Here is a 27,076-nt window from a genome sequence, read left to right on the forward strand (position 1 = left end):
ATCAGTTCATGAGAAGAAGGGTGATTGAGACTGATACGGACCAGAAGCCCCCAGGGTACACGGAGAATGGCGAAGGCTTTTATATGCGTTGATGGCTTTTATCTTGGGGGTTTGCTAAGCGCCCGTTCCGACGATTTGGTATCATCCGCGTGAGGATCCTTATAACATTGGATTTACGAGATTGCTTCAAGCGGAGCGCAACTCATCAGTTGGATGGCAGGAGAGCCTTGATGTTTTCGCGCGCGGCTGTTCTGTTTCATTTGGTCGGGGTGCTTGATGCGCCTAGTAACTCTTCGCCAGGGGTGTCCCAATGAGTGTTGAGCAAAGTAGCCACCGGCGCTTCGAGAAACTAATGGTGCAGATCTTAGAGGCCAAAACAACTTTGGCATGGGAACGCAGGCCGACAAAATCACTGGTTACCCTGCTGGAGAAGTCTGAGCGCTCATGTGCTGTTCTTCCGTGGAGCTCCGTCATCCCCTGTGATGCAAACAGCTTATCTCCTTGAATCCTCGGGGTTCAATTCTCGACAACCGCCTTGGGATCGTATCGTCTTTGGGCAGAGAAAATCGCCGATTGTTATTCAGTCTCTCGGCCAGTCCCCTGGGCACATGACACTTGAAACTGGAATATTGACAGTGGTCGCCCATGGAACCTGAGCATCTTACACCCCTCACCCCCCAAAACAGCACCCGCTGGCGTGGATTCTCGGCTTTCACTTTACTTGAACCTGGACCATTCAACAGCTTGCTGATATTTACGTCCTCCACGGAGCTACCTACTGTATTACGAAGCGATGCGCAAGAGGTGCACGCGTAAGTTGCCCATGTCCCTGTCCGGGTGAATTTAAGCTCTAATTTATTAAAGCTAGCAGCAGTGCTGTGCTTGAAGGCAGTAGGAATGGTACGAAAATATGATACAGCAGGCGCCCACTAGCCGAAAGTTTGCCAGTGAAGCTGAACCTTAGCAGTACCAAAACTCTACCACAATGCTTCACTACTGCGTGATGTGCGGAGTCCTGATTAGGCGTACGTCTGCAGCCCCTGGGACCGTGCCAATAGACCTGGAATGGCACCAAGAACTGCGTGTTGGTGCGTTATCTGCACTCACTTGACCGTTTGGGACCCGCTAATGGGTGGTGACAGTCCAGCTCCGGAACGACTCGCCCGACAGCACATCCTCAGAAACTCAACTCGCGACTCTTAGCGGGGTGGGATTTGTTGATTTGCTGGACCGAATTGTTGCGCCTTTAGACCATAGGTGCCGTTACAAAGACAATGGTGTCAGCCTTGTATCCTCCATGGCCTTTTATGACACGGAACATGCTACCTGGCGTTTCAGCTTTCATGACCTATGCTGGGAAATTTTGCTCCAAAGAATCCCAGAAGGACCATCAGACGTCAATAATTTTTCCACGCTTTTCTTTCAAAGCTTGTTCTGTACTACCTGGGCTAAGGCTAGACACATTCGTCCGGATCATGACTTCGGGGGTGCATCCCAATTCCAGGCGCTCGTCGGAAACCCAATACGAAATATGATTGACCGAGGTTTCTCACATCTTTTATGCTGTCCTTCGCAATTTCGTGACCTTGCAGAGATATTATCATCACTTCCCCAACCCACTCAAACTTCGCGCCAGGGCTCCGCCCATCTCATGGTGCGGGATCCCTATTCGAGAAACGATATATTTGCTTCACTTCCAGCCGAGGTTTTGCTTCTGATATTTTTTCACCTTCATTCCGGCGATATCCAGCAAGTGAGACTGGCATCCAGATATGTTGCCTCTCGAACTGATCCCACAGTGCTTCCCCAGTCCTTCTGGCGCAGCAGATATCGTGCGGATTTCGAAATGGGATTCGCTTCCCCAATCCGTACTGTTAGAAATCAGAATTGGCGTGATGGCTACTTCGCATTAAAGGATGTTTTATCCGACAATTCCAATTCCCTCTTTCCACGCGCAAGCAATCGCCGCCGAATATGGAGACTTGCAGGCATTAATGCTACCCTCTTTGCCTTGCATATGGCCGGGATCACTCTTCACGGCCGTCCTTATACTGAAATTATGCTTGTTGCCCCCGGGATTGAGATGCTCGACGCCTCTGCTGGAAAAATGGTTAGTGCCGACTTATTCGAGGATCGTCATCAACTCCTGCCCTCCGGAAACAGGAAACTCCATGATAGAGTCGTTATTTTGCCTTTGGATGAAAGTGTAATAAAGAGCATCCGTATTTTCACTGTGCTCTTCAACTCACAGCAATTTATTTCCGGTCTACTATTTCAACTTGTTAACCCTTCTACCAAGGCCCTCACAGATATCTCTTTGGGATATATGTCGTCCAGTCCAAGTCATCTCGTCGAGATAGCCCTGTCAATTCGCGCACTGGGGTTTGAACTCGCCATATGTGCCCTTGGAGTAACGGGTGTAAGGGTTCTTGTTGCGGGCAACGGGTACTGCGGTCCTGAGCCCCCATGGGTGGGCGACACGGGGAGCGAAAAAGCTGATTGCGCATTCGGAAGGCTCACCTTTGGGCAACAAGAAGCACAACGAGTACAAATCGTTGCTAGCATTGATGTAAGCTGCCCCTTTCCCCATTGGTAGTACGCTCACCAAGTGGTCGATGATAGGCGTTCAAAATCGTCGCCTTCGGAATAATTGAGGGGAGTACCTCGGCGGCAGGAATGGCCCACCAGTGGCCAGCCCAAGCTATGTGGATGCCCTCTTATCCAAGAGAAACAGTATCCCTGGTTCCTCAACCACAGCCTAAGTTTCACCATTTTAACCCGGTGCTGAATGTGAACTTTGGTGGCCCACACGGGGAGATGATTCCACGGCTTACCCGGATAGTGACGCACTTGCTCGATATCCGAGCACCCATTGTAGGACTTAGTTTCTATCGTGACGATCAGAGCCATATTCACTTCGGAAAACAAGGCTCAATGGAGGTTTCATCATTCATAGATGGACCCGGTGGGGAAGTCATTTCAGGCGCTATAGTTGAGATGCTCGACGCCCGGGTCATCTTAATTCGGGTACTTGCACTCTTTTCCCTTATACAGGCTACCAGTAACCCATGGCTTATGTTTCCCAGATGCGCACGAACCTAGGGCGCGAGTTTTCTTTAGGATGTCATGAGATGGTTGGGGAGTATCGCCCTCTACAGGACTCAAACCCTTTCCTTCAACCGGAGCAGAGGGCTGTCGAGACTTTAGAACCCCCCATTCAGCAACATATAACGGGATTCACCGCCACGCTTGAGGCAAGTGCAGTCCAAACTTAATGTCAATGCTCTGTTAACCGATCCCCAGGCCGACAATAGCTCCTTTGATACATTCGGACTGCAGTGTGAGAGATCGCAGTGGCCTTCCAAAGCAATGATCAAGGACAAAGCGTACACAAACGAGGCCTTGATCTCTGTCCGTTTGGCCTCATCTCTAGGCTCATATCTTATTTGCGAGAAAGCAAATAATCGTAGGGCTTATACATCTGCGGGCTTGGAAGGGGTCAAGCGCATATGATTCTCGAACGGAAGTACAGGGCGACCGCGGCGTTCCAGTGAGGTCTCTGGGCTGTGGTTTGACTACTACGGCAGTTCTAGTTCTTCGATAGCCGGCCAGTGGATTTTCGAGGGTTCCTCTATGAATGTCGAGAGAGAAGAGATAATTACAGGAATTACGATATGGCTCTCAAACGGCAGAAAATCTTTCAGCGAAAAGTATTGCATGGGCCGAGTTCTGCGCATCTCGGTCTCAACTTCCCTTCAGACAGTATCCTACCCAAACGACACGCCGTTACCGCTTCACGAACATACCGTCCTGCGGTTTCAAGAAAATTACCTCGAGGGCCTGGTGAGCGACACCCTGCTCCGCTGGTGCAGTTCCGCATGCTGATTTCATCTCTAGTCATTTCTTGTTTGGGTTTTCAATGATGCATGGGACTTTCCCTGAGTCGTCCCGGGTCCTAAACTTCCCGGCAAAAAAGTGAAGCCCTGGGATCCATACCATTTCTTCGAATCGCGTCCGTGGACTGCCCCGGAACTAGGGCTATGGGCCGGTGTTACCCAGGCGGATCCCCTTGCCTCCGTAACGGGATACCACGGCCGAAGCAATAAGGACAACATTACAGGATTGCGATTTACCTACGTATCTGGCGCTTCGCAGGACATAGGTGACGTATTTGTTGACCGCAGTTGTGGACCAGTGCGATTAGATCCAGGCGAGGATGTTCGAAAGATCTCCCTAATAACGGATGGACGGGGTCTCCGGGAAAGAAATCTTCCTATTTTATGGACAGACTGGACAAACCCTTTACTTACCAAACGTCACCAGTTTCATACCAATAACGGATGCAACAGCGAGGACGCTCGCCACGCAATTGCTAATACATCAGCACCCCCGACGTCCGGCGGAGTTGATTGTCTCGAAGTCGACCTTTTGCACCGGAGGTATACGTGGCTTTATTATCTTAACATTCAAGCTGTGGGACAGATTCGCGATAGCGGAAGCATACCGGATGGGGAGTTCGCTGGGATCTGGGGCTTCACGATGCCGGATGAGAATTTGGTTATGGGGGTGGTTCTTTTGGCGGATTCCTAGGGTCATAGATGCCGCTTCAGCGCAAGTCCTGTCGGTGGGAAGATAGGGTTGTGAGATTGGCGTATCTGCACCGGTGCCGCGGGATCTGATACGGGGATTTATCTTTGAGGCCTGGCTTGTTTGGTGTACCGCCTGGGAGGTTTGCGGGTGGTAGATTGGAGACTATCTACGGAGTCGTAGACGGCAAAGGAGTATCCACTGGTATGGTAGACCTTGTAGACTGGGTAACCTTTTTTCACTAGAATACGGTCACAGATGGACGCCGCAACCCTGCTCCGGCCTGATAGACACGGAGAGTGTGTATTACATGCCAGGAGAGCAAGAAAGACTAATTGCACAGCCGAGCGATTGGGTGACGAATCAATATCCCCAGGTTGGACGAGTAGACCCAAGTGTATCTATCTAATGTCAATGATAACCCGGACAATTCGACTTGTTCTCGTCAACTCTGCCATATGCCCTGCATGAGACCGAACAACTGGACTATTCCCGGCCAATTGCGCCACTTGATCTTGCACTTCAGGAGGTATGCAGACTCGGGACGTCGCGCAATGCGCAACATGGAATAGAGGGGAAGCCCCCTAAAATAGCCTTGAACTAGGCTATTTGGGACTGCTCGTGGTGTTGTATACGAGCCTGTGCCAGTCCCAGATTCTCGGTGCTACTTTCCTGCCTCGAAGATCACCTTCTGTGACTTCATCTGGTTGAAATCCTCGTATCCCTGCAGTGCAGCAGACAGCGGGCGGATATCGGTCACCATGAAGCTATACAGTTAGCATTTCCTTGTCAAGGAGTGCAAGGGACTTACTCCAGGACGTCCTGCTTCTTCTCCAGCAGTGCCAATGCGTCCTCGAAGATACTGCGGACGGGACACCGTCCCATTTGGATCTGCAGATTCTTGCCGTACGCCTCATTCCCCGTCCAGGGAATCTCCCCGTTGTGTACGCCCACACTCGAGATACGTCCCCACGGCCGCAGCAGATCAAATGCCGTGCGCAGCGCCGAGCTATGCCCGACAACCTCGATCGCAACATCCGCGCCCCGTCCCTCCGTCAGCTCGAGCACCCTCTTCTTCAGTCCCTCCATATCCGTCTGGAAATTCCACGGCTCCGCACCCAAGCTCTTCGCCAGCTCCAGCCGCGCGGGGACACTATCAATGGCAATAAGATGCTTCGGCTCGTACTCCAGCGCACTAATCAATGCACAGATACCGACAGGGCCACACCCGAACAATAACACCGTGCTATTTCTAACCACAGCTTCCTCTGTACCGCGGAATGCATTCTTCGCGGCGAAGAACCCCGTCGGCAGGATATCAGCCATCAGAACGAGCTTCTTCTCGTCGATTGCAGCGGGAGCCGCGACGAGCGTCGTATCGGCAAGCGGCACACGCACGTAGTCTGCCTGTGCGCCGTCTAGGATTACAGTCCCGTACAGCTTGCACGATGCACAACGCGACGAGCTCCCGTGCGCGCAGTAGAAGCAGTCCCCGCAGGAGACGGTGAAGGGGGAAACGACGCGGTCGCCTGGTTGAACCTTTGTCACCTGAGAACCCGTGGAGACGACTTCGCCGGTGAATTCGTGGCCCATGATGAATTCCGTGCCTGAGGGTTGGTGGCCGCGGAAGACGTGGAGTTCGCTCGATGTGTTAGCTCCCTGTAGTATGTTTGAAGATAGAGACATACCTCCCGCAGAGCGCCGTATACCGGACCCTGACGATGACATCGGTGGGATTCTCGATCTCGGGGATCGGACGCTGCTCGAGGGCGACTTTGAGGGGACCTTTGAAGACGACGGCCTGCATTTTCTTCGCTTGTCCTCAGCTTTGCTATTGCATTCGGGGTTGGGTGCGGAGATGCTGGCGGGGTCAGTTTATGAACGAGCAGCGGCATTTGGACCTCGGCTGGTCCGTTCCAGAGTTCCCAGTCGGCCAGTATGCCGAGCGGGGCTCGACAGTTCGAAGGCCGTCGTCGGAAGATGCTCATCTGAAGATTGACGGTCCATTTCAGGGAGGTTCGTCGCCTTTGTGCTGCAAACAGTCCTCAGCTGGATGCGTCACACCCCACAATCCACCTCGTGCCACAGTGTCGGAATTTCGGGTTGAGATCTCGCGTAAAATCGGAGGTGGCTATTTTAAGTAACTTCGAATCTCCTCATCTTGATCGGTCGGATGTCCTTCTCCAGCTCGTAAACGGCGTCTTCCTCCAGAGGACCAGAGGACGGCCGAGTCAACATGCATCGCCACGAAAAGACGGCCGTGAAAATATCGCGCACTTCCGTCCCTTTCCTTGTCTATTGGGCAGGAATTTTAACTCCTTCCGGGATAGGGCGTTTCGTGTCATTCACAGAGCAGTGTGATTGGCTCAATTGTTGGACTTTCAGCAGGCATTGTGCAGTGCACGATGCTCGAGGGCTGCGAGTGGTACTTAATATATGACTGACCCAACGAAGACCTCCTCGTCGCGATGCCCTTCCTTTCACGACCCGCTTTTCCGGCTATTCTGATCCCTCGAGCGTCCTTTGCATCCGTGTCAAAATGGCGTCCACCATCGCGGACCCCGCATCACCAGCTCCGATTCCCATCACCGCCCACAAACAGAAGAAAGTACATTTTGACGTCAGCGTTGCTGAGCTCACAGACAGCAGCGACAGTGACAGTGAGCATGTTGAAACTGACCCTCTCTTCGACGAACGAAGACGTCTCCGTCGCCATCTCGGCCTTTCCGAACCAGGCGAGCCAGCGCCCGAACAACCTCGTGTCCAGCCACTCTTCTTCATCGAGCGTGTCCCCGATTCCAAAGCTGTAACATGTAACCTCCCGGGATGTACGTCTGGGGTATTGAAACCAGGCGAGCTGAGACTAGCTCTGAATCCTGGAATGGACGGTGATACGTGGTTTCGCTCGTCGTCAGGTACCCTCACCCTCAATCCTGGAAGTAGTATCCGAAGACGAACGTAGTGACATCCAAAGACTACTACCACATCTCGTGCTTCGAATCCCTCGCCGACTTCACGTCCCCTGCCTTCCTTGACCGCATCCAACCGCTCACCCGAAACACATTCAAGCTCCGCGGCCTGAAAACCTCCTCCGTGCTCGACGGATCTTACCTCCTCTCCGGCGGTGCGGAACGACTCATTCTCGAATGGAAGATCTTGCGGGGTATGGAGATTGATAAACGTGACGGTGTGTACGACGAGCGCGTCTATAAGCTAGAGGAAGGCGTATACGAGCTGTTATACCGCGCGGGGTCGAGGAATTATAGGGCTTTGGGGCGACCTGGAGTGTTGGATCACTATGAGTACTTCACGCTTGCAAAGACGCTGGCGCCGAACGAGTCGAGTAACGGGGAGGAGTGGAATCTGTTTGACAGCTTTCTGGGGAATGGCGAAGGGGAGGGTTTTGATGGAGCGCATGACTTGAGTAGGATGCTGCGGAGGTGGGAGAACGCAGTAGTAAGGCCTCTCTGTTTTTGTTTTTCGTCCTTTACCCCTTTAGAGAGATTCTGACGAGCCCAGGTACGTGCCCGGCAGAATACCACGGATGCTCTATCCGGTGTCGACGGGGAGAAGGCACTGAGTCCGACGGCTATCAAGGCGATCAGGCGGTTGTCGGCGATTCCCACGCCGCAAGTAGGATTTGATCGGCTGCTTCCTTGAGCGGCTCATTCTGTTGATTGGTTTTGCATGTGCAGCGGGCAATAATCCTCAGATAACGCGGGGGTGCGTCTGGCTTTTGCTTTCGATGTACGGCGTCATGGTCATTGGGTAGGTGCTGGATATGCATCAAAAGCGATAGCGTGGAATGCATTAATTTCGTCTTCGTTTCCTCCTCTACCTCCAAGGCGTCCACAGGAGAGTCCTCTGCAAATCGCCCTGGCTGCTCCTTCCCTGTTCATTGCGAACAGTCCCCTCGTGCCTTCTGTATTCGCAGGATTGATACTCTTCGCCAGGAAGGCGCGACCTGGACTGCACACGTCTGCCTGTCCTCCCAAGTCTCAACGGCAGAAGTAAATCCGGATCGCAACACCCGCACGCAGCCCTGACCAGAAAAGGAAAGAGTTGCGGTGGCTGGGGTAGGCCTCGGCAGTGCCTGTGATAGCGTCATTTCCCCAGGTTCTGGTCCGTGCCATCCACTCTGTCTAAGAGTCTAGAACTTCACTCAGGTCATCATCTGGGAGCCTTTAATATCTATATCAGAGCTCATTGGACATGCATTCATCACGGCAAACATACACAATCTGATCTCGAGAGACTTCTTGAGAGATGCTGCCCCATTGTCCCGCGGTCCACCCCGCATACTTCAACAACATGACCCCCAGCTCAGACAATGCCCAGCCATTGAGGCGCAATGGGAGCCTCTTGTATCGCGAAGTTCCAGCCCAGTGGAGCTTTGGGTCAATAATCGAGTCATGAATCGTGGGTCGACCTCGACAGGTACTGGCAGTCTCTCAGTAACCCCCAAGCCGTGGAGCACTGGGCAGGCAGTCCAGACCCAGTGTAGCATTCCATCTGCTTCGTTTACCTGGCCAACAAATCACAACACATCGCCTCTGCTGCCGGTACAAAGGACTCCTCAGTAATGAGAGTCCAGCTTCATTTTGTGGCGTCTTCAACAACAAACATGACTCTCCCGAGGGCCATGTGCACCGGCAAGCTCGTCTCGAGAGGACTATATAAGCAACTCTGGCCTTGTCAATCCCCGGAGAAGAACAACCTCCACAGCCCATCCTTATTGTCAAGATGAAGTTCTGCATTGCTCTCTCTGCCCTCTCTCTCCTCGCACCAGGCGTCCTTGCCGGTCCCGCCAAGGTCGAGCGTGACATTGCTACCATCCAGGGTGTCCTCAGCGACATCAACAGCCAAGTGAACGCCCTTCAGACCGCTATCCAAGCCACCCCTCTGGACCCAGAAGCTATCGTCGCTCAGTCCGACACCCTCGTCCAGACCATCAAGGATGGGGCCGTCACTGTCAACGCCCAGCCCGTCCTCACCCAACTCGAAGCCCTTGGTCTCGTGGCTCCCACCCAGCAGCTCGCTGACGACACCGACGCCACCGTCCAGACCCTTATTGGCGTGAAAGAGGATATCGTCGAGCTCGGCGAGGGATGCACCACTCTTGAGGCCCTCCAGGCTCAATATGAAGCCGCACAGGAACTTGCCGCCGCTATCGTCTCCAAGGTTCCAGATGCGCTTGGGGATATCGCGAACGAGCTGGCCCAGAGCATTTCGACTGCTATCCAGAACGGCATTGACGCCTATCAGGGCACTTGCGATGGTGGCGAGCCCACTTCCACCACTGAGCCGCCGACTAGCACGCCCTCTCCCACTCGTACCGCCTGTCCTGCTCCAAAGAAATAGACGACCGTCGCTTTACTAGGACGGGTTTGTATCTCTTGTACAAAGTCACGGATGTCGTGCACTGGAATACCTTCACGACGCCATATTGGCACAAGTTTATATCATAATAATAAACCCGTCAATGTAAACAATTCAATGCCTCGTGTTCAAAGACTCGATTCTCTGCCTCTGAAATTTTGGAGTCTTTGGACCACAGTCCCCCACCGAGACCGAGAGAGCTGTAAATCGCACATTCTATGAGTGAGCTTCTTTAAAACGTCCCGTTGGCCCCCTTGAGGGTTTGTAAGACGCATTGATACTCACATTTTTCCAGGATTCTAGTTATCCTGGCGACGTAATTCCCACTTCCTCGGAGCGACAACGACAGGGGCTGGGATCCAACACCAATGAAGGGCTCGAGGCAACGCGCTGCCCCGTGGCCAAAGAAAGTCAGACTCCAGGATGGACGCAGATCAGGAGCAGCAGAGTTTGCAGCGGAGATGAGCTCGTGTGGATGAAAGTTCTCGAGCGCCGCCAAGTTCCAGAACAATGGAGAAAGTTTGGGCTATTGAATCCAGCTTGTGCATCCTCATGGCAATCATTATGTTCACGGCAGAGGATTAGTCCCTTTTTGTCTTTCTGGAACTACATTCCCGATTCTCCAGCACGATGGCTGCGTCCTATTCAACGGTTTTGACAGTTGAGAGACGACATGGGATTGTCGTTCCCGGGCCTCTTTCTCCCTTTCCCTGTTGGGACTGCGCGAAAAAAGAACTCCAGGGAAGCGGCCCCAGCTCACGATAAAAGGGCTTTCAATGACAAACTCGGAGCGAAGCTCGTGCACCGTTGCCGATGCTCCGGAACCTGCTTCGTGAAGCGAACAGCTTGACCGTGAGCGTTCGCTAGTCGTGCCTGTGCTCATTTCTCGGATCCTGCGCAGATCCCTCCGAGATCTCGTCAATGTCTTGTGCGCTCTGACTGAATCAGGATCGATTTCTGTCACCGACATGTCGAAGTCTCTGCATTGGTTGATCACACTCATGATGCGGCCCCGATACCGCATTCTTTCTCGTGGGATGTGAAGACAGAGACAACCTCGCGGTTGTGCCTGTGGTCCCAGAACCTCCAGCAATCGTCCAACAACCTCCGACACAACTCCAACAGCTCATTCCTTCGAACCCCCTGATTGGACGAGTAATCTCCAGGTTTCCGTCGGAACCTTCTCCCATCCGAGAATCGGGTCCTAGTGATCACAAGCGCGAACTCTCCCCACGATGGGCACTCCACAACAGCAACGCCGCGGCGTCTCAGCGCGCAGAAAACCTGGGGCGGCCTCTGTGTCAGGATCCAGCGCAAGCAAGTCTCGAAGTTTGCTGGACCTGGCGCTTGCTCCAACAATACACGATCGATTCAGATCTGGATTTGCCGGACCAATGATCCTCCGTCGAAACCGGTGAAGCCGGACGAGTGAGACGGGGAACCTTCTTCCTGCTCAGTCCCCAGTCATCTTTTACTGCTTCAGGCTGTGATGCGCCATTGAGATTAGTTGTGCGGGATTATCAGACCGGGCAGGGGCAGAAAACCTTCGTTGGATGGCTTCCCACCATCCAGGCGGCGGATCTTTGAGTTCGCGCAGGAGTTGCCTGGCATGGCCGCTTGTGTTCTGCTGTCCTCTTGCTTATAAGTAATGATGTGAAGAGCGTCGCAGGTGTTTGAGCTTTCAGTTCCTCAGTTCTGTTCTCGTTTATGCGTTCGAAGACTGGACTCAGGCCATCGTAAGAATTCGACCACCCTGCCTGTGAGGCTTCCCAGCATGGATGTCTCCGTCTTCTTCTTTGGCCTCTTCCTGGGCTTCTTCATCTTCACGATGGAGGGAGTGATCCGCCAGACAATTCAGATCTGGAAACGCACTCGCAGCTTGACCCAAGTGTACCTCTGGTTTATCTGGATCGAGTCCGTCGTTAACCTCGTCTTCGCGAGTATCACCCGTCTCCAGCTGGATGGAGTCATTCCGGTCAGGTCAGTCTACCTCTCCCACTTGACCAGGTTTGGGCTGACTCGGCCATCTCTAGTCTCGCCTTCTACACCGGCACAGTCCTCCTATGGGCCATCCAAACCCAGCTCCTCTCGCAGATCATCGCCAACCGAATCTCCCTGATCATGGTGAGCCACCGCAAGTCCCTGCAGCTGCGATGGGGCCTCTTCATCGCAATCGGCATCATAAACCTCGCCGTCGCGGGTATCTGGATCCCCGCGCATCTCGAGTCGGCCTCGGACTTCCAGATCCGACTCAACTACATCTTCGAGAACGTCGAAAAGAGCTTCTTCCTCGTCGTCGACCTCGGCCTGAACCTGTACTTCATCTACCTCGTGCGCTACCGTCTCATCGCCGACGGCCTGAATAAGTACTGGACCCTGTACAAGTTCAACTGCGGCTTCGTGGCGATCTCGACGGCAATGGACGCATGTCTGCTGGGTTTGCTGAGCCTGCCGAATCAATACGCGTACGCTTCTTCTAACACTTCTGAAAACATTGTGGCCAACAGCTAACCTGTGAACTTGGACTTGGATATCTAGTTACGTCCAATTTGCCCCAGTCACGTACACGGTGAAACTCTACCTCGAGCTCAAGATGGCCCAGCTCATCTCCAAGGTCGTCCGGCGCAGCATGAACCGCGTCGACGACTCCTCAACAAGCCAGCACCACTCGAGCAACCGCGGCGCGCTCTCGCACTCGTTCCGCAACTCGATCATCTCCAAGAAGCCCATGCCGCCCATGCCCACGCCCATGGGCCGCGAGCCCTACGAGAACTACGACCCCGGCTCGCACGAGATGAACACACACGTTAGTAGTGGTGGTGGGGAGCATGGAGAGGCGAGTCACGGGAAGCGCGGCGGCTCGGAGGGACAGGGGATTGGGATTTTGAAGACGATTACGACGGTTGTTGAGACAGAGAGTCGCGAGGGGAGTTCGGAGGGGAGTCCGAGTCATAGCCTTGATGGGTCGAGGGATCACGTCCTGTCGGGGCTGTAGGGTGTACCCTTCTACAATAGAACGTAGTCTCTTGTTTGTATGTTCTAATTAATTAATATTGAATCACATTATTTAGAGACAGTCGTCTCACTTGGAGGGTTAATATACTCTCGGCTATCGAAGAGAAGCGGTTCGTGGACAATATATATATAATTCCTCTCTCCGAGGGCAACGAGGATGGAAAACAACACATGCCATCCCACAGCAGTCGTTCGGCAGGACGTCCGGTTTACAGCAGCAGCTCCCTTCATCCCGACGCCGGAGGATTCCATGACAGGCCGAAGGAACAGCGCGGAGACGCATACGGAGTCTCATGTGCGACGGATCTCGCTTGCGCTTCAAATTGATATGGATGGGATCCTTGACAGACCGCTAGATAGAATTGCGCATCCTGGCCCATCCTGCCTCTTGTACCTGGGCGTCCGAGCACTTGGAGAAGAGAAGAACAGAGAAGTATAAAAGACGAAAAGAGTAAGAAGGCATAATTTCCTAAACAGGCAGGAAAAGCACTGATTAGTCATACCCGAATAGCCTCGGACCGCAAGCCTCGGTTCGGATGCGGGGATCGTCGTCACCTGCACGCGCGAGCTGTTATTTATCAACGATTCACATATCGCATGACGGCGATTCAAAGTGACCAAAAGTTCAAGCAGCGTGTGCAATGTCAAGCCCAGGAATCTCCACCGTCCCCTTCGCGGAGCCGCCGTACCTGCGCGGCCTCCCCTCCCCCTACTACACGGACGGCCACCGGCGGTTCCAGAAGGCCGCGCGCGCGTTCCTGTACGAGAACCTGATCAAGCATGCGATGGAGTGGGAGAAGGAGGGGACTGTCCCCGAGCACGTCTTCAAGGAGTTCTGCAAGGCCAACATGCTGCTGCCGAATTTGCCGGCACCCCTGCCCGTCGCGTGGCTGAAGAGGCTTGGGATTCACGATATTCTTGGCGTGAAGGTTGAGGATTGGGATTATCTCCATACGGGGATTTATACTGACGAGGTATTTCACGAAGCACCCCCAAGTATCTCTGGGCGTTGTGATGAAAGCTAAGTGGGTAGCTCGCTCGCTCGGGTCTCAGCGGTCCCGGGGCCTCGCTGAATGCCGGCTTCGCGTTCGGTATCCCGCCGATTATCAAGTACGGCAGTAAGGAGCTGCAGGAGAAGTTCCTCCCCGATCTTTTGACCGGTCGCAAGCGGTGCTGCATTGCCATCACCGAGCCGGATGCTGGGTCCGACGTGGCGAACATCACGACCACGGCGACCAAGTCCAAGGACGGGAAGTACTACATCGTCAACGGGAACAAGAAATGGTATCGTCAAGTTAACTTAGTTATTTACGTTGCAGCATGGCTAACGAGTTAGGATCACGAACGGCGTCTGGTCCGACTACGGGACCATGGCCGTGCGCACCGGCGGTCCCGGCGCCGCAGGCCTCTCGCTGCTCGTCGTCCCGCTAAAGGGCCACCCGGGAGTCTCGATGCAGCGCCTAAAGGTTGCCGGGCAATTCACCGGCGGAACAACATATATCGAGCTGGACGAGGTCAAGGTCCCCGTCGAGAACCTGATCGGCCGCGAAGGCGAGGGCATGAAGCTAGTCATGAACAACTTCAACCACGAGCGCCTGGTCATCGCGGTGGGTGTGACGCGTCAAGCGCGCGTTGCGCTATCTGCTGCGTTCGCATACACGATGAAGCGCGAAGCCTTCGGGAAGACGCTCATGGACCAGCCTGTTGTGCGGCACCGGCTGGCCAAGGCGGGAGCGGAGCTCGAGACCATGTGGGCGTTTGTCGAGCAGCTGCTGTACCAGCTTGCCAACATGTCGAAGGAACAGGCGGACCGGGAGCTCGGTGGGATCACAGCGCTGGCGAAGGCGAAGGGCGCAATGGTGCTGAACGAGTGTGCGCAGACGGCGGTGTTGCTCTTTGGTGGGGCGGGTTTCACGCAGCGGGGACAGGGAGAGCTGGTCGAGGCGATCCTTCGTGATGTTCCTGGTGCGCGGATCCCCGGTGGTTCGGAGGATGTCCTGCTTGATCTGTCGGTGCGGCAGCTGGTGAAGCTGTTCAAGGCTGAAGAGGCGAAGTTGGGCAAGTCGAAGATCTAGATTACTGTACTCGTAGCTGTAGGCGTGAAACACGATTCTTCTATTATCGCTGCTGCTCAATCGTCCGTGTCTTCACCGGAAAAGGCTCGTTTAGATAGATATCAAAATCAAGGGGCTACTATGTTTCTCTTTCGTCATTGCCCCGAGGAGCTGCTGTTATAGCTCCAAATGTCGCCACTGCGACACCTATTCATCATCAATAAGTGCATTATGCCGGTCTTCAGGATCGTTCTTTTTGCTTGGGCGGATGGGCTTGATGGCATTGTTGGGGCTGGGTAGTGCGGTAGATACTTCTAGGGCAGTTTAAGGATTGATATACTTGCTGTATCGATTTGAGAAGAATTACTGCTCAACTTCCAGCTCGTCGTTTAGGGCCGCCATTCCCCAGTGTAGTGAGAATGTCCCGTTCGATAGGGTCACTTGCTGTAGTATACAATCCCAACTCCATTGTCTACTTCTCTGCATTTTCTGCGTCCTCTACCCTGGGCAGTGGATTCTCTGTCTCAAGTGCCACGTCCACACGCGGCCCGGTGAAATTCTTGCGCCCATCAACAACCCACTGGAAGATGGAGATGATGATAATTACGCCAAAGGCGGCAATACAGTAGTCTGGATTTAGCGTTAGCATTCCATCTGGATTTTTTGACGGTAACGAAAAGCTCACTCATGCTGCTCCCGGTCACGGTGCTGGAGGGAGGAAAGACGAAGAGCACGGTCGTTAATACGATATAGCACAGGGATATCTATGGGAGATAAGCCTCAGTATCTCTCTTCATCGGGCACAGGGTGGGATTTCGTACAATATCGGCGATCCACCCGACACGCCGAGGTAACTTCCACTTCCGCTCTGGAAGAGCATTGCGCCCCTGGAGGCAGTTGACGAGAATGGGCATCATGTAGGAGAGGTCTAGGGCCACGACAGAGGACGAGATGATTGCGTTGAAGGCACTGGGAACTTGCGGTCAGCTCGAGCATACGTGGAGTGCGAATTTGGAGTGACACCTAGTAGATCCCAGGAAAATGCAGCCGAAGCAGACGACAACGACGACTGTTAGGATAAGCGCATTCAGCGGCAGTTGGAGAGTTGGATGGACTTTGGCGAAGAATCTAGATGCTGGTAGGCCCCCGTCGCTATCTGACGTTAGAGTGTTCGAGTTCCAATGGGTAGTCGGCTGGGATTACCGGGCAAACGCAAAGATCATTCGGCTACTGGTCGTCATCGTACTGAGAGTCGCCAGGATCAAGCAGACTAGGGGTAGCCTTCCGGTGGTCAGTCAGATAAAAGCGAAGGGAGGGATTGCAGACTCACATGAGCAGACAGATGCCTCCGGCTTTGTTCTTCGTGGCATCGATGAGAATCTGTAAAAGCGGCCCAGCAGCGGAGGTCGTCACTTGCTTCATATCACCGGCGACGAAGAGTAAGACCATCAAGAATATGCAGCCCGTGAATGTGCCGATGCCGACACACGATACCATGACCTTTGGTCCTTCGATGGATGCATTGGGGACCTCTATCTGGGTCAGATTCGTCGAGAAGGACGAGCTTAATTTCTCACCCTCGATCATATGCGCAACAGTATCCTGGGGAATTAGTCTGATTCCAGCTCACGTCAAGGTATGAGTGACTTACAAAAGCCGTGACTCCAAGTCCTCCTTGTAGCAACTGTCTGCGTTAGAGTCTTTTGCCGAGGTAGCAAGGTAGGCGTACTCCAAGCAACCACGCAATGCCATCAGGCCCTAGAAGGTTAGCAGTCGCTCATAACCCAAGGCTGGTAAGGATTGGCACTTACACCCTGTGGTGTTGACGAAATCCGCAAACACGAAGCTGTAAAGTCAGTTTGAATGTCATTGATGACACCGGTACAGACCTACCGAGCGCTGTTGTAATCCGGCGACGCACATGCAAGGGCTGTTATGGACACCAGCACGAAGCCTCCAATAGACCAGGTAACTGGTTGTCATTAGCGAAAGCCAAAGTCGAATGAAGTACTTGACGTACAAGCGCCCCGGTAGATAATTGGTAGAGTGGAATTCATGAACGCGTTGACAACAAATGCTCCCAGCGTCAGGCCGATGTAAATCAAGAACTGGTGCCACCTCTGGGGATTGTAATCCTGTTCGGGATGTGAGAGAGGATCACCGTCATGCAAGAAGTATGCTGTACCGGATGCATCGCCGAAACGGCTCCAACGATGAGTTGGCTAGATAGCAGCGAGTTCGTTGCTACGAGCGCAACCTGGGCTTGTTAGCCATGGATCTCCTTCTACAGACGAACGCTCACCCATCCAGCCACATTGATCCAGCCCGTGATCCAGGATAATATCGGCACCCATTTGGGCCATGCAACTATGACTTGGTCAGCTCGAGTCGAGACAGTTCGGGCAGAGTGCATACTCGCTGCAACCCAATGATATTGCCCACCAGCCCTAGAAGTGTGAGCGAACTCCGTGAATAACGGTGCGTGACATACGTAGGATATGCTGAGAGAAACTCCGCCAACGAAGCGGCAATGCACAAGTTGCAAAAGCCTGCCGTGATGAGCCCTACGAAGGTTGTCAGTCGAGCATTCCCCAGAATTGGCGCCTCGATGTACCCCAGATCACACTGGTGCTTCCTCCGGAAGTCAGACTAATTGATAAGCTCGCGGAGAGGGCGGTCCATGACTGCGGAATCAGCGTTTCTTCTCGTGCTAAGGAATAGTTTGGAACAGACATTCAACACGGCAAACCCGATTCCAAGAAGCGCCCTGATATCCATTCAGTGAGTGCACTCGATTGGGGTAACTGCAATCTCACCATGTAGAAAACTGCCGTTTAAGCTCCGGCCGATGGCCCATTGCGGCCAACTGCGCATCGTCATCGTGCATCGGGGTTTTGCGAGCATCCATCGCGATGGTGAAAGGTAGAGTGTGAAGCAGGGGCGAAGATTCGCGACAGATCGAAGAGAGGGTCGGGATGAGGATGAGGATGAGGAATGCCTCCAAATATGCTGATCATCGCCGCGTGGTGAGACGGGATTTTCAACCAAGTCGTATGCGGGGAAAAGTCCAACAGGCGGACGAGACGATTTGATTCTGTTATCTCCACACAAAGCTTACCAGAGGCTGGTGCTCTTTTGGAGACATCGCATCCACCTGCCAAACTCTGCATAGGGCGCTGAGGTCGAGGGAAGCAATCTGCCGCTGTATCGCCAACGGAGCAGATACGGGGTGGAGGAATACCCCATGACCGAGGCATCTGAGCTCGCTTGGGATGCCTGGTGAGCCCCTCGCTGGGCAATCTGCAAGGAAGACTTGACTACTCCAGTACTATTAGTATCCTCGTCCCAGGCTTCTTTCCCCAAATTGGAGTCTCCTTTAGGAAGGATCGCCAGGGCGGGGTTTGGATGTCACCGTTGTGAGCGACTCTGTGCCTTTCGATGCAACGTTCAGATAACATATATCAACTCTCAGCTCTCAGTGTCTTCATTAACAATGCTCCAGCAGTAACACCATGTCGCTCCGCACGTTGCTCGTCGCCCTAGGCCTTGGGACGGCTCTTGCTGCACAACTTCCCGCAGTGTGGCCGACTCCGCAGCAGATCGCGCTCGCGCTCTCCGGCCCTGGTGTGTCGCTTCAAGACGAGGTCGCAATTGTGACGGGCAATTTTACTGACTATGCCTCCATTGACGCGGTCAAGGCAGTGGTTGCCTCCGCTGGCGGCCATGTTGTCGTATCGTCTGAACCCACCAACAATGGCACGCAGATCATCATCGGTACTCAAGAGGCAAATGGCCTTGCTGCGAGTATTGCCGAAGCCATGACTGGAAGCTCTGCGGACGACCTTGCTGCTGAGGGCTATGTCCTCGCATCTGGCATGTACAAGCATCAACCAAGCATTGTTCTCAATGGGGTAGACACGCGTGGCGCCTTCTACGCATCACAGACCCTTCGTCAACTCGTCAGCGAACACACTGTTCCAGGCGTCAAGGTGCGCGATTGGCCGCTCATGGAGATCCGTGGCTCAATCGAGGGCTTTTACGGCATCCCCTGGCCTCATCAGGCCCGTCTGGACCAGTTTGTCTTCTATGGCAAACACAAAATGAACACCTACATCTACACGCCGAAGGATGACCTGCTCCTGCGCAACAACTGGCGCACGCTCTATGGCAGCGACGAGGTTGCCCAGCTCCAGGAACTTGTCGACGCCGCCAATGCCAACCACGTCGACTTCACCTATGCTCTCTCGCCGGGCTTGGACATCTGCTACTCGTCTGAAGCGGACTTCGATGCTACGACGACCAAGTTCAACCAGATTCGTGACCTCGGCGTCCACAGCTTCTACATTGCGCTCGACGACATCCCCCTCGAGTTCCACTGTGACTCGGACAAGGAGAGATGGAACGACACGGAGGACACAGAGACCTATCCGTGGATGGCCGACGCCCAGGCGTACTATCTGAACCGGGTCCAGACAGAATACATCGAGCCAAACAATCTGAACAACCTTCAGACTGTCCCGACAAACTACGCCGGCAGTGAGCCAGACCCGTACAAGGAGGAATTCGGCACCAAGTTGAATAAGAATATCCGTATCCAATGGACTGGTGAGGGTGTCTTCAGCCCCGAAGTCACCGTTGAAAGCGTTACTCGAGCTGCTTCGACCTACGTGACCGACAATCTGTACATATGGGACAACTTCCCCGTCAATGATGGGGATCGCGAGCGTCTCTTCCTCAACCCGCTTACGGGCCGCGATCCTGACTTGTATGAGCAGCTTATCGGCTTCACCTCCAACCCGATGTCACAGTCGTACGCTTCCATGCCTGCACTCGCGAACTACGCCGACTACACGTGGAATGGGCCCGCTTACAACGCCACCACGTCGATGGATGCAGTGCTATGGGAACTCTCTGGTCCTGACGCGCGCGTCCACGAGGCAGTCCTCGCCTTCGCCGATCTCAACCAGAACTGGCCATATCGCGAGCCCGAGGTCAACTCGCCGCAGCTGAGCAAAGATATGGCAGCCTTCTGGTCCGCGCGGAACGCTTCGTCCACGAAAGGCAAAAAGGACGGCACTCAACCGCTGCGCGACCGGCTGGCACTTCTCACAACGCTTCCCGATGTCCTACCGCGCATGGCAATGACGGGCTTCGCGACGGACGTGGAACCCTGGTCGACACTGGCCATGCAATGGGCCACAGCCTGCCAGCACCTGATTGCGACGCTTGATGCGCTTGATAAAGAGGATAAGACGGCAGCAGATAGAGAGTTCGAGGTGGCGCAGACCTGGATTGAGAAGACGAAGGCGAAGACGGTGGACGATCGGAATAGCGAGGGGGAGGATCTTCCGAACTCAATTACGCCGGTGACGGGCCAGGAGGCGTTTGGGGGGTTTGTGAACCGGACCACAAGTATTTACAATAGTCAAGCTGATTTGGACAGCCGGGGACCCTAGCTTTATAGTGATAAGCCGTCTAATTCCAATTGACTCTACTGTGAAGTGCTCTGGAAAGACGAAACGTCGAAGCTGTTCGTCTTTCTATATCAATTTAATGTATACATACTCAAGGCGGTCCCTAGAAGCTGAGCCCCCTGGCCAGGCAGCCACATAATCGCCTGATCTGACACGGCGGCAAACCCTGCTACTGGTGTTTGAAGGCACGACAACTCTTGTCCATCCTCCATTCAACCACATCTAGATCCTATCAATCTGCGTCATGTCCGACCCCCTAACCCTCATCTCCAACATCCGCTTCCACCGCCGCCTCAAGCTCGAAACAAGCTACGGCCGCCTGGCAGTCTCCTACGCCGACGTTGGCTGTCCCACAGGTCCCGTCCTTCTCTACCTACCGGGCATGTTCGCCTCACGGTACCTCGGGATCCCCATACACGCAATGGCAGAGCAGATCGGCGTACGCGTCCTCGTCATAGATCGCCCGGGTATGGGCGGGTCAACGGACGTCCCGCACTCCCAGCGCGTGAATGTCTGGATCGATATACTCCCGCGCGTCCTTTCGCACGTCGGTATCTCCCGTGTAAATCTCGCCTCGCATAGCGCGGGCACGGTATACCTGCTGAACACGTGGGCGCGGTGTCGCGACTTAGTCGGCGACGTTGTTGGTTTCTTTGGTACGGTTATTCACTGCCCCGAGAAGAAAGTCACTACGCACTGCTAACAATACTGTGTCCAGCGCCATGGGTCGACCCGGCACACTCGCGCGTCCCACACATGCAAATGGCGCAATGGATCCCCGAGCGCGCGTTCGCGCTGTGGCACCGGATCCCGCGCTTTGTCGTCACACGGGCAAACTCCGTCCTTGCCTCGAGCGGCGTCTTCATGCGCCAACTGTCCGGCTCATCGGGGATTACCACTGCCAACAGCCACGGCGAAGAGGAAGAGGATGAGGGAAACGACTCGTTTCTAGCTGCGAATTTCCGCCGCATGGAGCGGGATTATGCCGTCTCGCGCGGGCACGCGGCTGAGCTATCCAAGTTGGCGGTGCGGTTTATGTTTGCGGAGGAGACCGTGGGCGCGAATGGCGAGGCGCTGCAGTGTGTGAGGAAGGGGGAGGGGTGGGATTGGGGGGTGTGTGAGGACTATGGGGCCTGTGCGAGGATTCTGGCAGACATGGAGAGGAGGCAAGAAGGGAGGAAGCTTACGGTGCTGGCGTACTTTGCTGCGAAGGATGCTCTGGTTGGCAAGAAGGGACAGGAGTACTTTGGGCAGTGTTGGGCTGCGCCGGGAGTGAAGGAGGAGATCCAGCTTGTCTCGAGGGTGATTGCTGGGAGTGATCATGATGCTGTGGCACAGTCGGTTGAGGCCTGGGAGGAGGTGCTGAGACTTGTACGCGATGCTGATTTCTAGGTCTTGTTGCACTATGCGACGGCTACTCTTATGGAATGTATGGAGGTCTTCCAGCCTTATAAGGGTGTGCTGTGACTCGTATACTGTAGCTCCCGAACATCTACCTGACTAGGGCTTTCGTCCAGATCTCGTTCAGATGGACTGAATATCGCATCTCCATCTCTCCATTCCTTTGTTGCGTTCGTCCAAACGCGAGTGAGAACTTTGCCCGAGTCGATCCGAAACGCAGCAGTCACAGTCTCCGGGATGTGGCCGAACTGGGTGTCCATCTCCTTCTGGAAGGCAACACTGCTCTGCTCGGCAGCGAGGCCTGTATACTCTTCGCTGACGAGCGTTGGGCCTCTCAGGTTATGGCCGTCGAGCCAGAATTCGAAAATCGCGCCGTCAATCACGGTGATGACGCGTGGAGTGCCCGCCCAAGAGCTGACAGCGCCAACGCAGACTGCGAGTTCCTCAGTGTCGTGGCGACAGAGTTCTCCAAGGCAAAGCACTCGTTAGCGACGGATATTGTCCTATATCCGTCATGTCCATATCCAGGCGGGGGTCGAACCTCACTTGAGAACTGAAGCTCCCCGTGTCGACGGAAGTATACTGGCAGTCCGGGGCTTCCATTGGGTTCGTGCTCGTGAGCGAACAGCCACATCCCTTGGTTGTTGATGCAGGAGGCCACCGATTTGGGGCATAGTCCAAGTCTTGCTGAACAGTACTGCTCTGCCAGGCGTCCGCGAGATCCGCTGCACAGCGTCGCGTCAGTCCGTGCGGAGACTTATCTATACAGAAGTCTTCGGACTCAGTAACGCCGTCTTGGAAATGGAAAGGGAATCATACGTTGTGTAAAGCCACTGATCCTATCGGTTTAACCTCCTGGTTAGCGTCGAGGCGTACGAAACACTGCTGTACATCGTGCTTGCCGCCGGACCCTCATAAACACTAAGGTCTACAAAAATAGGGAATTGGTATTCCACGCAATAGAGTTCAGACTTGGTGTCAAGCCATAAGTTGTCAAGTTAGATTGACGTCGAGACCGGACATAATATTCGATACCATGCCGCTCCGGTTGTTCGACCGTACCATGATGGCCCCGGCTGATTTATGCCTGTTTCCACTGCCTTTTCCCATGGAGATTGGCTCGCCTGCTGGTAGCAAACCTATCACAGTGATAGAGGATCCCATCTGTGTGGATGGAGCAGCAAAGTTGTGAAGAAAACATGGGGTCATCGCTCTAATTGAAGGGGAATCTTGAGCCGGATAATGCTGCTTGCCTCTGCCATTTCTAATCGGAGTGGAAATAGACCACGCTTGACAAGCTGTGGAAGGTCGAAATTGAGTTGATGTTAGACTCTGAGAAATGGCGTGTTCTTGGGGTGTGTGTGTACAGCCCGCGGCGAACCACCGGTATGCCGCGGTTGATGGGCAGTTTTATCGGCTGGTCTGATAAGCACGCCATTTCAGGGCTCATGGTATCTTCAGCGTCCAAAAGGAGCGTTCTTATCAACTCCATGCGTGGGAGGATGAAATCTATAAGATCGCGGACTCGGTCCCGGGGGCCATTCACCAAGATGCCCCTAATTGTTACGTATACTCCTGATACACGACATGGAGAAGGATCCGGCGGCATGCTCGCCCAAAGAGCTTCCAAATGACGCACGAGACGAAGGCGTCAATGTCCCCGGCTACGATGCAAGCATCCAGTATCTCTCAAGCGAGAGCCGTAGGGCGGTCCTAAAAGTTGACCTTCTGATCCTCCCTCTCATCGTGCTCTGTTTCTGCTTCCTGCAATTCGACCGCTCCAACGTCGGCAATGCCCTGACGGACACACTACGAACCGACATCAACATCACCAACTCGGACATCAACCTCGCGCAAACCCTGTTCACCGTCGGCTTTGTGATCACAGAGCTGCCCTTTAATCTGATCAGCAGGCTCATCGGCGCAGAGCGATTCCTGCCCATTACCATGATTCTCTGGGGCATTGCGACATGGTCTCAGATGTTTTTGCGGAAAGCGGCTGGGCTTTGCGCCGCGAGGTTCTTCATCGGTGCGCTGGAGGGTGGCTACATTCCTGGGTTTGCGCTCTATATCTCCAAGTACTATACGAACGAGGAGCTTGCCCTTCGGTACGCAATCTTCTGGGCGTCGAACAGCTTTGCAGGCGCATTGGGTGGGCCGTTAGCCATTGGGTTGCTGTCACTCGGCGGACGCAGCGGACTACACGGATGGCAGTGGCTGTTCCTGGTCGGTGAGTGCATACATACCAAGTCAACGACTCGGGAGCATTCGCTGACTTGAATAGAGGGCGTCTTGACCTGCTTCCTTGGTGTAGCAGCATATCTCTACCTCCCCCACAACGCCGCAAAACCAAAATCCTTCTTCGGCCGCTCATTCTCTCTCTTTTCGCCGCGCGAGGCATCCATCATCGTCACCCGCGTCGTCCGCAACGATCCCACCAAGGCCCTCCGGTATGGAAAGCCAGTGCTCCCCGCGCACATTCTCGCTACGTTCACGGACTGGAGACTTTATGGCCACCTTGTCGCCGCTCTGCTCTCGATGATCATGATCTCGCCGATGAACACGTATGCGCCGTCGATTATCCAGTCTCTCGGCTTTTCGAATCTCCAGGCGAACGGGCTGAATTCGGTCGGGAGCGTATGTGCGCTCGTTTTCTCAGTATCCCTGGCGTTTAGCAGCGACACCTTCCGCGAACGAGGAGTCCACATCGCGGTTGGGTACATATGGGCTGCGGCAGGGTTGCTCTGGCTTGCGCTCGCACCGGACGCTGTCGGGAAATGGGTTCTCTACGGTACGTCCTATGAATTCATTCATACCTTCCGGCCCAAGTGACTGTAGGATGCCATGCTGATATTGATATATCCATAGGCGGAGTCGTCTGGACACAAATGGGGATGGGCAGTGCACAGGCAATCAGCGCCGCGTGGCTGACGGCGAAGATGGAGGACTCTAAGCGGCCCATTGCGCTTGCGGCGTACGTCATGAGCATTCAGCTTGCAAATTTTCCGGGGAATCAGCTGTTCCGCACAGAGGGTATGTCCCCCCCTCCCCCCCCAAATGCCCCTGACCGGAAACTGGGATGGATGATTTGTGGGACCGGGACCACTGAGCTAATGCGGTGTAGATGCACCGCGGTACAAACGTGGTTTGGTGATTGCCGCTTCGTGTTCGATTGCTGCGACGGCGGTGATTTTGCTGTGGAAGCTGTTATATCATTTGTTTGATGGGGGAGATGCAGGTGTGGAAGCCAAACGCCGGAGGGCCGAGCCTTCGGAATCCGAGGTGTAGCCGGGTCGATTATCCACCCGAGTAGCTGAAGGGGACTATAATATGTGATATCTGTATTATCAGAATCTAATCATAACATTGACATCACATTCCGGAGGCCAGATCCTACATAAAATCCTGCCTCCTGGCGGCCCGCCTCCCAGCCCTAGAGCTAGCGTAACCCCCTCTCTTCGACTTACTCAAATCCTCAAAATCCCAAAAAGACGAGGCTATGTTCTGCCCATTTGGAGACGTGTCCGCGTTTTCTGACCCTCACGAGTGAGAGGTTGCGTAAGGAGGGGTTCTGGGGACGACGTGTGTGTTTGCCAGCGGCTGGGGAGTATCCGATGGATTTGAAGGCAACGCAGGACGGGACTCGTGAATCGGTGTTTACGACTTTTCGAGTGACCATACTCCGTGTAAGTAGGCTCCATCTTCTCATATTCATCTTACTGCTCTGGGTGGATGCTGACGGGTAGGGCTTAGGTTTCACAACCCTGGTAGGAAAGAAGAGAGGTGCGAAGATCGGACGTTTACGGAGATTCCCAATGGCCTTCATGGGTTAAAATCACGCATGCCAGTCTAACCTACAGCGACGCTCTTACAGGCCGTCTATCCGTGCAGAAGTTCCTCGAACTGAAGCCTCGAATCAATCAAGGTTATACGATCTCTCCGGCTGCAGGGGCACATTTCACCGTGCTACCACACGGATACCAGATGACAAAGTCTCACCTCCACGCAAGCTGCACAGCATGTGTCCACCGCGGACTCCGTCATGAAACCATGCAATCTGAAGAGTTATATGTCGCACCATGATATCGACTATAACTCTTCCAAGAACTTGGAATTCACTGATTGACCGCGGCAAGAACGTCTGGAGCCGTGACGGGGTGGAGTTTTAAGAGGGAGGGGGCCCGGAGAGGATCTGAAGTGCGGAAGCAGTACGCTGAGTCGGCCGGGGGAGGGAGTGTTTGTGAACGCGTTCAATCCTTCTGAGACATGATAAATATGCGTGGGAGGCTGATAGATGCATTGCAGAGGTAGATATAGGTATATGACAATTAACAACCGCAGCATAGACACTCGACACAATCGATGCAGCATTCGCAGGCCTCCTCGCAGAGGAAGCAGCAGCACATGGTCATCAAACTGTCTCGTCAGCTATACCTGCCCTTGTACTCGGCACATCGAAAGGAGACATACCAGGCAGTGAGACATCCCCGGTCCTTCTGCTCAGGAGGAGGGGGCGCCGTCTGGTATTGCATCGGAGGGTACGCCTGCGGTGGAGGAGGGCCATAACCTTGCTGCGGAGGACCATAGCCCTGTTGCGGAGGGGGGTAGCTATCTGGTCAGCTTCTTCCATGGCGTTCTGATCACATAGAGACATACTAAGCCCCGGGGGGAGGCTGCTGTTGCTGATACGACATGGCGAGACTTGTCTATGGACAATGAGTCGGGGAAGGGGGGAGATTGAGTTTTATTTCGTCCGGTGAAAGAGCAGGCAGAAGGATATTTGGAATCCTCAGCCCTGCAGAGATTGTACCCACCTGCTTGGCCGCGGTTGATCCGACCGTTCCACTGCAGGACGTTCAATTGCACTGGCTGTGATATTGTTTCACGGTATTTGCGGGATGAGAGAGACCGAATCGAACCGAAGAGGCCTCTCTTGTTACGGTTGAAGATGTTTCTCCTCTTTGTGACGAGACAACCCCCTTCCCCCCGAGAAACTCCGTCCCGACAACACGCGTCTCGATGTTCAACAACTCCATCAACTATCGAATATATTCCATTGACCGCCAAGATTATAGACGCCAATGCAGCTAATCAGCCCCTTAAGGCTGGGATCCACAGCAGCGTTTTTGCAGATGTCGTGGTTGGCTGGAAATGGTGCTGCCTGAT

At 54.1% G+C, this 27,076-nt stretch overlaps 11 protein-coding genes across 11 annotated transcripts; 8 read left to right on the forward strand and 3 right to left on the reverse strand.

Moving 5' to 3' along the window:
- Positions 1–985: 985 nt before the first annotated feature.
- Positions 986–4,802, forward strand: BJX67DRAFT_387638 (uncharacterized protein; the record flags this gene model as incomplete). Its single annotated transcript, XM_071034245.1, has 9 exons — positions 986–1,088; positions 1,143–1,544; positions 1,593–2,569; positions 2,623–3,027; positions 3,087–3,263; positions 3,304–3,466; positions 3,533–3,843; positions 3,898–3,912; positions 3,982–4,802. 9 exons carry the CDS (start codon positions 986–988, stop codon positions 4,588–4,590), a joined length of 3,162 nt encoding a protein of 1,053 aa, XP_070886721.1. The 3' UTR covers positions 4,591–4,802.
- A 10-nt stretch (positions 4,803–4,812) lies between these two features.
- BJX67DRAFT_352179 (alcohol dehydrogenase family protein) lies at positions 4,813–6,801 on the reverse strand. The gene is made up of 3 exons (XM_071028985.1): positions 6,276–6,801; positions 5,399–6,229; positions 4,813–5,354 (listed from the first exon to the last, which is right to left on the reverse strand). The coding sequence occupies exons 1-3, from the start codon at positions 6,392–6,394 to the stop codon at positions 5,252–5,254; spliced, it is 1,053 nt and encodes a 350-aa protein (XP_070886722.1). The 5' UTR covers positions 6,395–6,801; the 3' UTR covers positions 4,813–5,251.
- BJX67DRAFT_352182 (uncharacterized protein) lies at positions 6,802–8,505 on the forward strand. The gene is made up of 3 exons (XM_071028986.1): positions 6,802–7,502; positions 7,562–8,043; positions 8,107–8,505. The coding sequence occupies exons 1-3, from the start codon at positions 7,127–7,129 to the stop codon at positions 8,245–8,247; spliced, it is 999 nt and encodes a 332-aa protein (XP_070886723.1). The 5' UTR covers positions 6,802–7,126; the 3' UTR covers positions 8,248–8,505.
- Positions 8,506–9,177: 672 nt separating this feature from the next.
- BJX67DRAFT_352185 (cell wall mannoprotein 1 family protein) lies at positions 9,178–9,970 on the forward strand. The gene has a single exon (XM_071028987.1). It carries the CDS (start codon positions 9,331–9,333, stop codon positions 9,946–9,948), a length of 618 nt encoding a protein of 205 aa, XP_070886724.1. The 5' UTR covers positions 9,178–9,330; the 3' UTR covers positions 9,949–9,970.
- A 1,770-nt stretch (positions 9,971–11,740) lies between these two features.
- BJX67DRAFT_380690 (uncharacterized protein) lies at positions 11,741–12,961 on the forward strand (the record flags this gene model as incomplete). Its single annotated transcript, XM_071032843.1, has 3 exons — positions 11,741–11,946; positions 12,000–12,431; positions 12,505–12,961. The coding sequence occupies 3 exons, from the start codon at positions 11,741–11,743 to the stop codon at positions 12,959–12,961; spliced, it is 1,095 nt and encodes a 364-aa protein (XP_070886725.1).
- A 573-nt stretch (positions 12,962–13,534) lies between these two features.
- Positions 13,535–15,168, forward strand: BJX67DRAFT_352186 (acyl-CoA dehydrogenase family protein). The gene is made up of 3 exons (XM_071028988.1): positions 13,535–13,955; positions 14,015–14,265; positions 14,318–15,168. Exons 1-3 carry the CDS (start codon positions 13,623–13,625, stop codon positions 15,054–15,056), a joined length of 1,323 nt encoding a protein of 440 aa, XP_070886726.1. The 5' UTR covers positions 13,535–13,622; the 3' UTR covers positions 15,057–15,168.
- A 339-nt stretch (positions 15,169–15,507) lies between these two features.
- Positions 15,508–17,943, reverse strand: BJX67DRAFT_371754 (amino acid/polyamine transporter I; the record flags this gene model as incomplete). Its single annotated transcript, XM_071031132.1, has 19 exons — positions 15,508–15,665; positions 15,721–15,799; positions 15,857–16,004; positions 16,059–16,187; positions 16,239–16,316; positions 16,366–16,567; positions 16,613–16,637; positions 16,687–16,719; positions 16,765–16,793; positions 16,847–16,881; positions 16,929–17,007; positions 17,056–17,170; positions 17,221–17,292; positions 17,338–17,408; positions 17,451–17,482; positions 17,527–17,599; positions 17,650–17,719; positions 17,769–17,802; positions 17,852–17,943. The coding sequence occupies 19 exons, from the start codon at positions 17,941–17,943 to the stop codon at positions 15,508–15,510; spliced, it is 1,554 nt and encodes a 517-aa protein (XP_070886727.1).
- A 604-nt stretch (positions 17,944–18,547) lies between these two features.
- On the forward strand, positions 18,548–20,491 carry BJX67DRAFT_387640 (beta-N-acetylhexosaminidase family protein; the record flags this gene model as incomplete). Its single annotated transcript, XM_071034246.1, has 1 exon — positions 18,548–20,491. The coding sequence occupies one exon, from the start codon at positions 18,548–18,550 to the stop codon at positions 20,489–20,491; it is 1,944 nt and encodes a 647-aa protein (XP_070886728.1).
- Positions 20,492–20,531: 40 nt separating this feature from the next.
- BJX67DRAFT_77080 (alpha/beta fold hydrolase) lies at positions 20,532–22,095 on the forward strand. Its single transcript, XM_071035418.1, has 2 exons — positions 20,532–21,165; positions 21,228–22,095. Exons 1-2 carry the CDS (start codon positions 20,754–20,756, stop codon positions 21,899–21,901), a joined length of 1,086 nt encoding a protein of 361 aa, XP_070886729.1. The 5' UTR covers positions 20,532–20,753; the 3' UTR covers positions 21,902–22,095.
- On the reverse strand, positions 21,619–22,752 carry BJX67DRAFT_77093 (uncharacterized protein). Its single transcript, XM_071035419.1, has 3 exons — positions 22,730–22,752; positions 22,457–22,671; positions 21,619–22,376 (listed from the first exon to the last, which is right to left on the reverse strand). Exons 2-3 carry the CDS (start codon positions 22,542–22,544, stop codon positions 21,958–21,960), a joined length of 507 nt encoding a protein of 168 aa, XP_070886730.1. The 5' UTR covers positions 22,545–22,671; positions 22,730–22,752; the 3' UTR covers positions 21,619–21,957.
- A 459-nt stretch (positions 22,753–23,211) lies between these two features.
- Positions 23,212–25,248, forward strand: BJX67DRAFT_352194 (MFS general substrate transporter). Its single transcript, XM_071028989.1, has 4 exons — positions 23,212–24,140; positions 24,195–24,701; positions 24,779–24,943; positions 25,035–25,248. Exons 1-4 carry the CDS (start codon positions 23,498–23,500, stop codon positions 25,196–25,198), a joined length of 1,479 nt encoding a protein of 492 aa, XP_070886731.1. The 5' UTR covers positions 23,212–23,497; the 3' UTR covers positions 25,199–25,248.
- Positions 25,249–27,076: the final 1,828 nt, after the last annotated feature.

This window comes from Aspergillus lucknowensis (assembly GCF_044049455.1).
Source record: "Aspergillus lucknowensis strain CBS 449.75 chromosome Unknown BJX67scaffold_17, whole genome shotgun sequence".
Lineage (NCBI taxonomy): Eukaryota > Fungi > Ascomycota > Eurotiomycetes > Eurotiales > Aspergillaceae > Aspergillus > Aspergillus lucknowensis.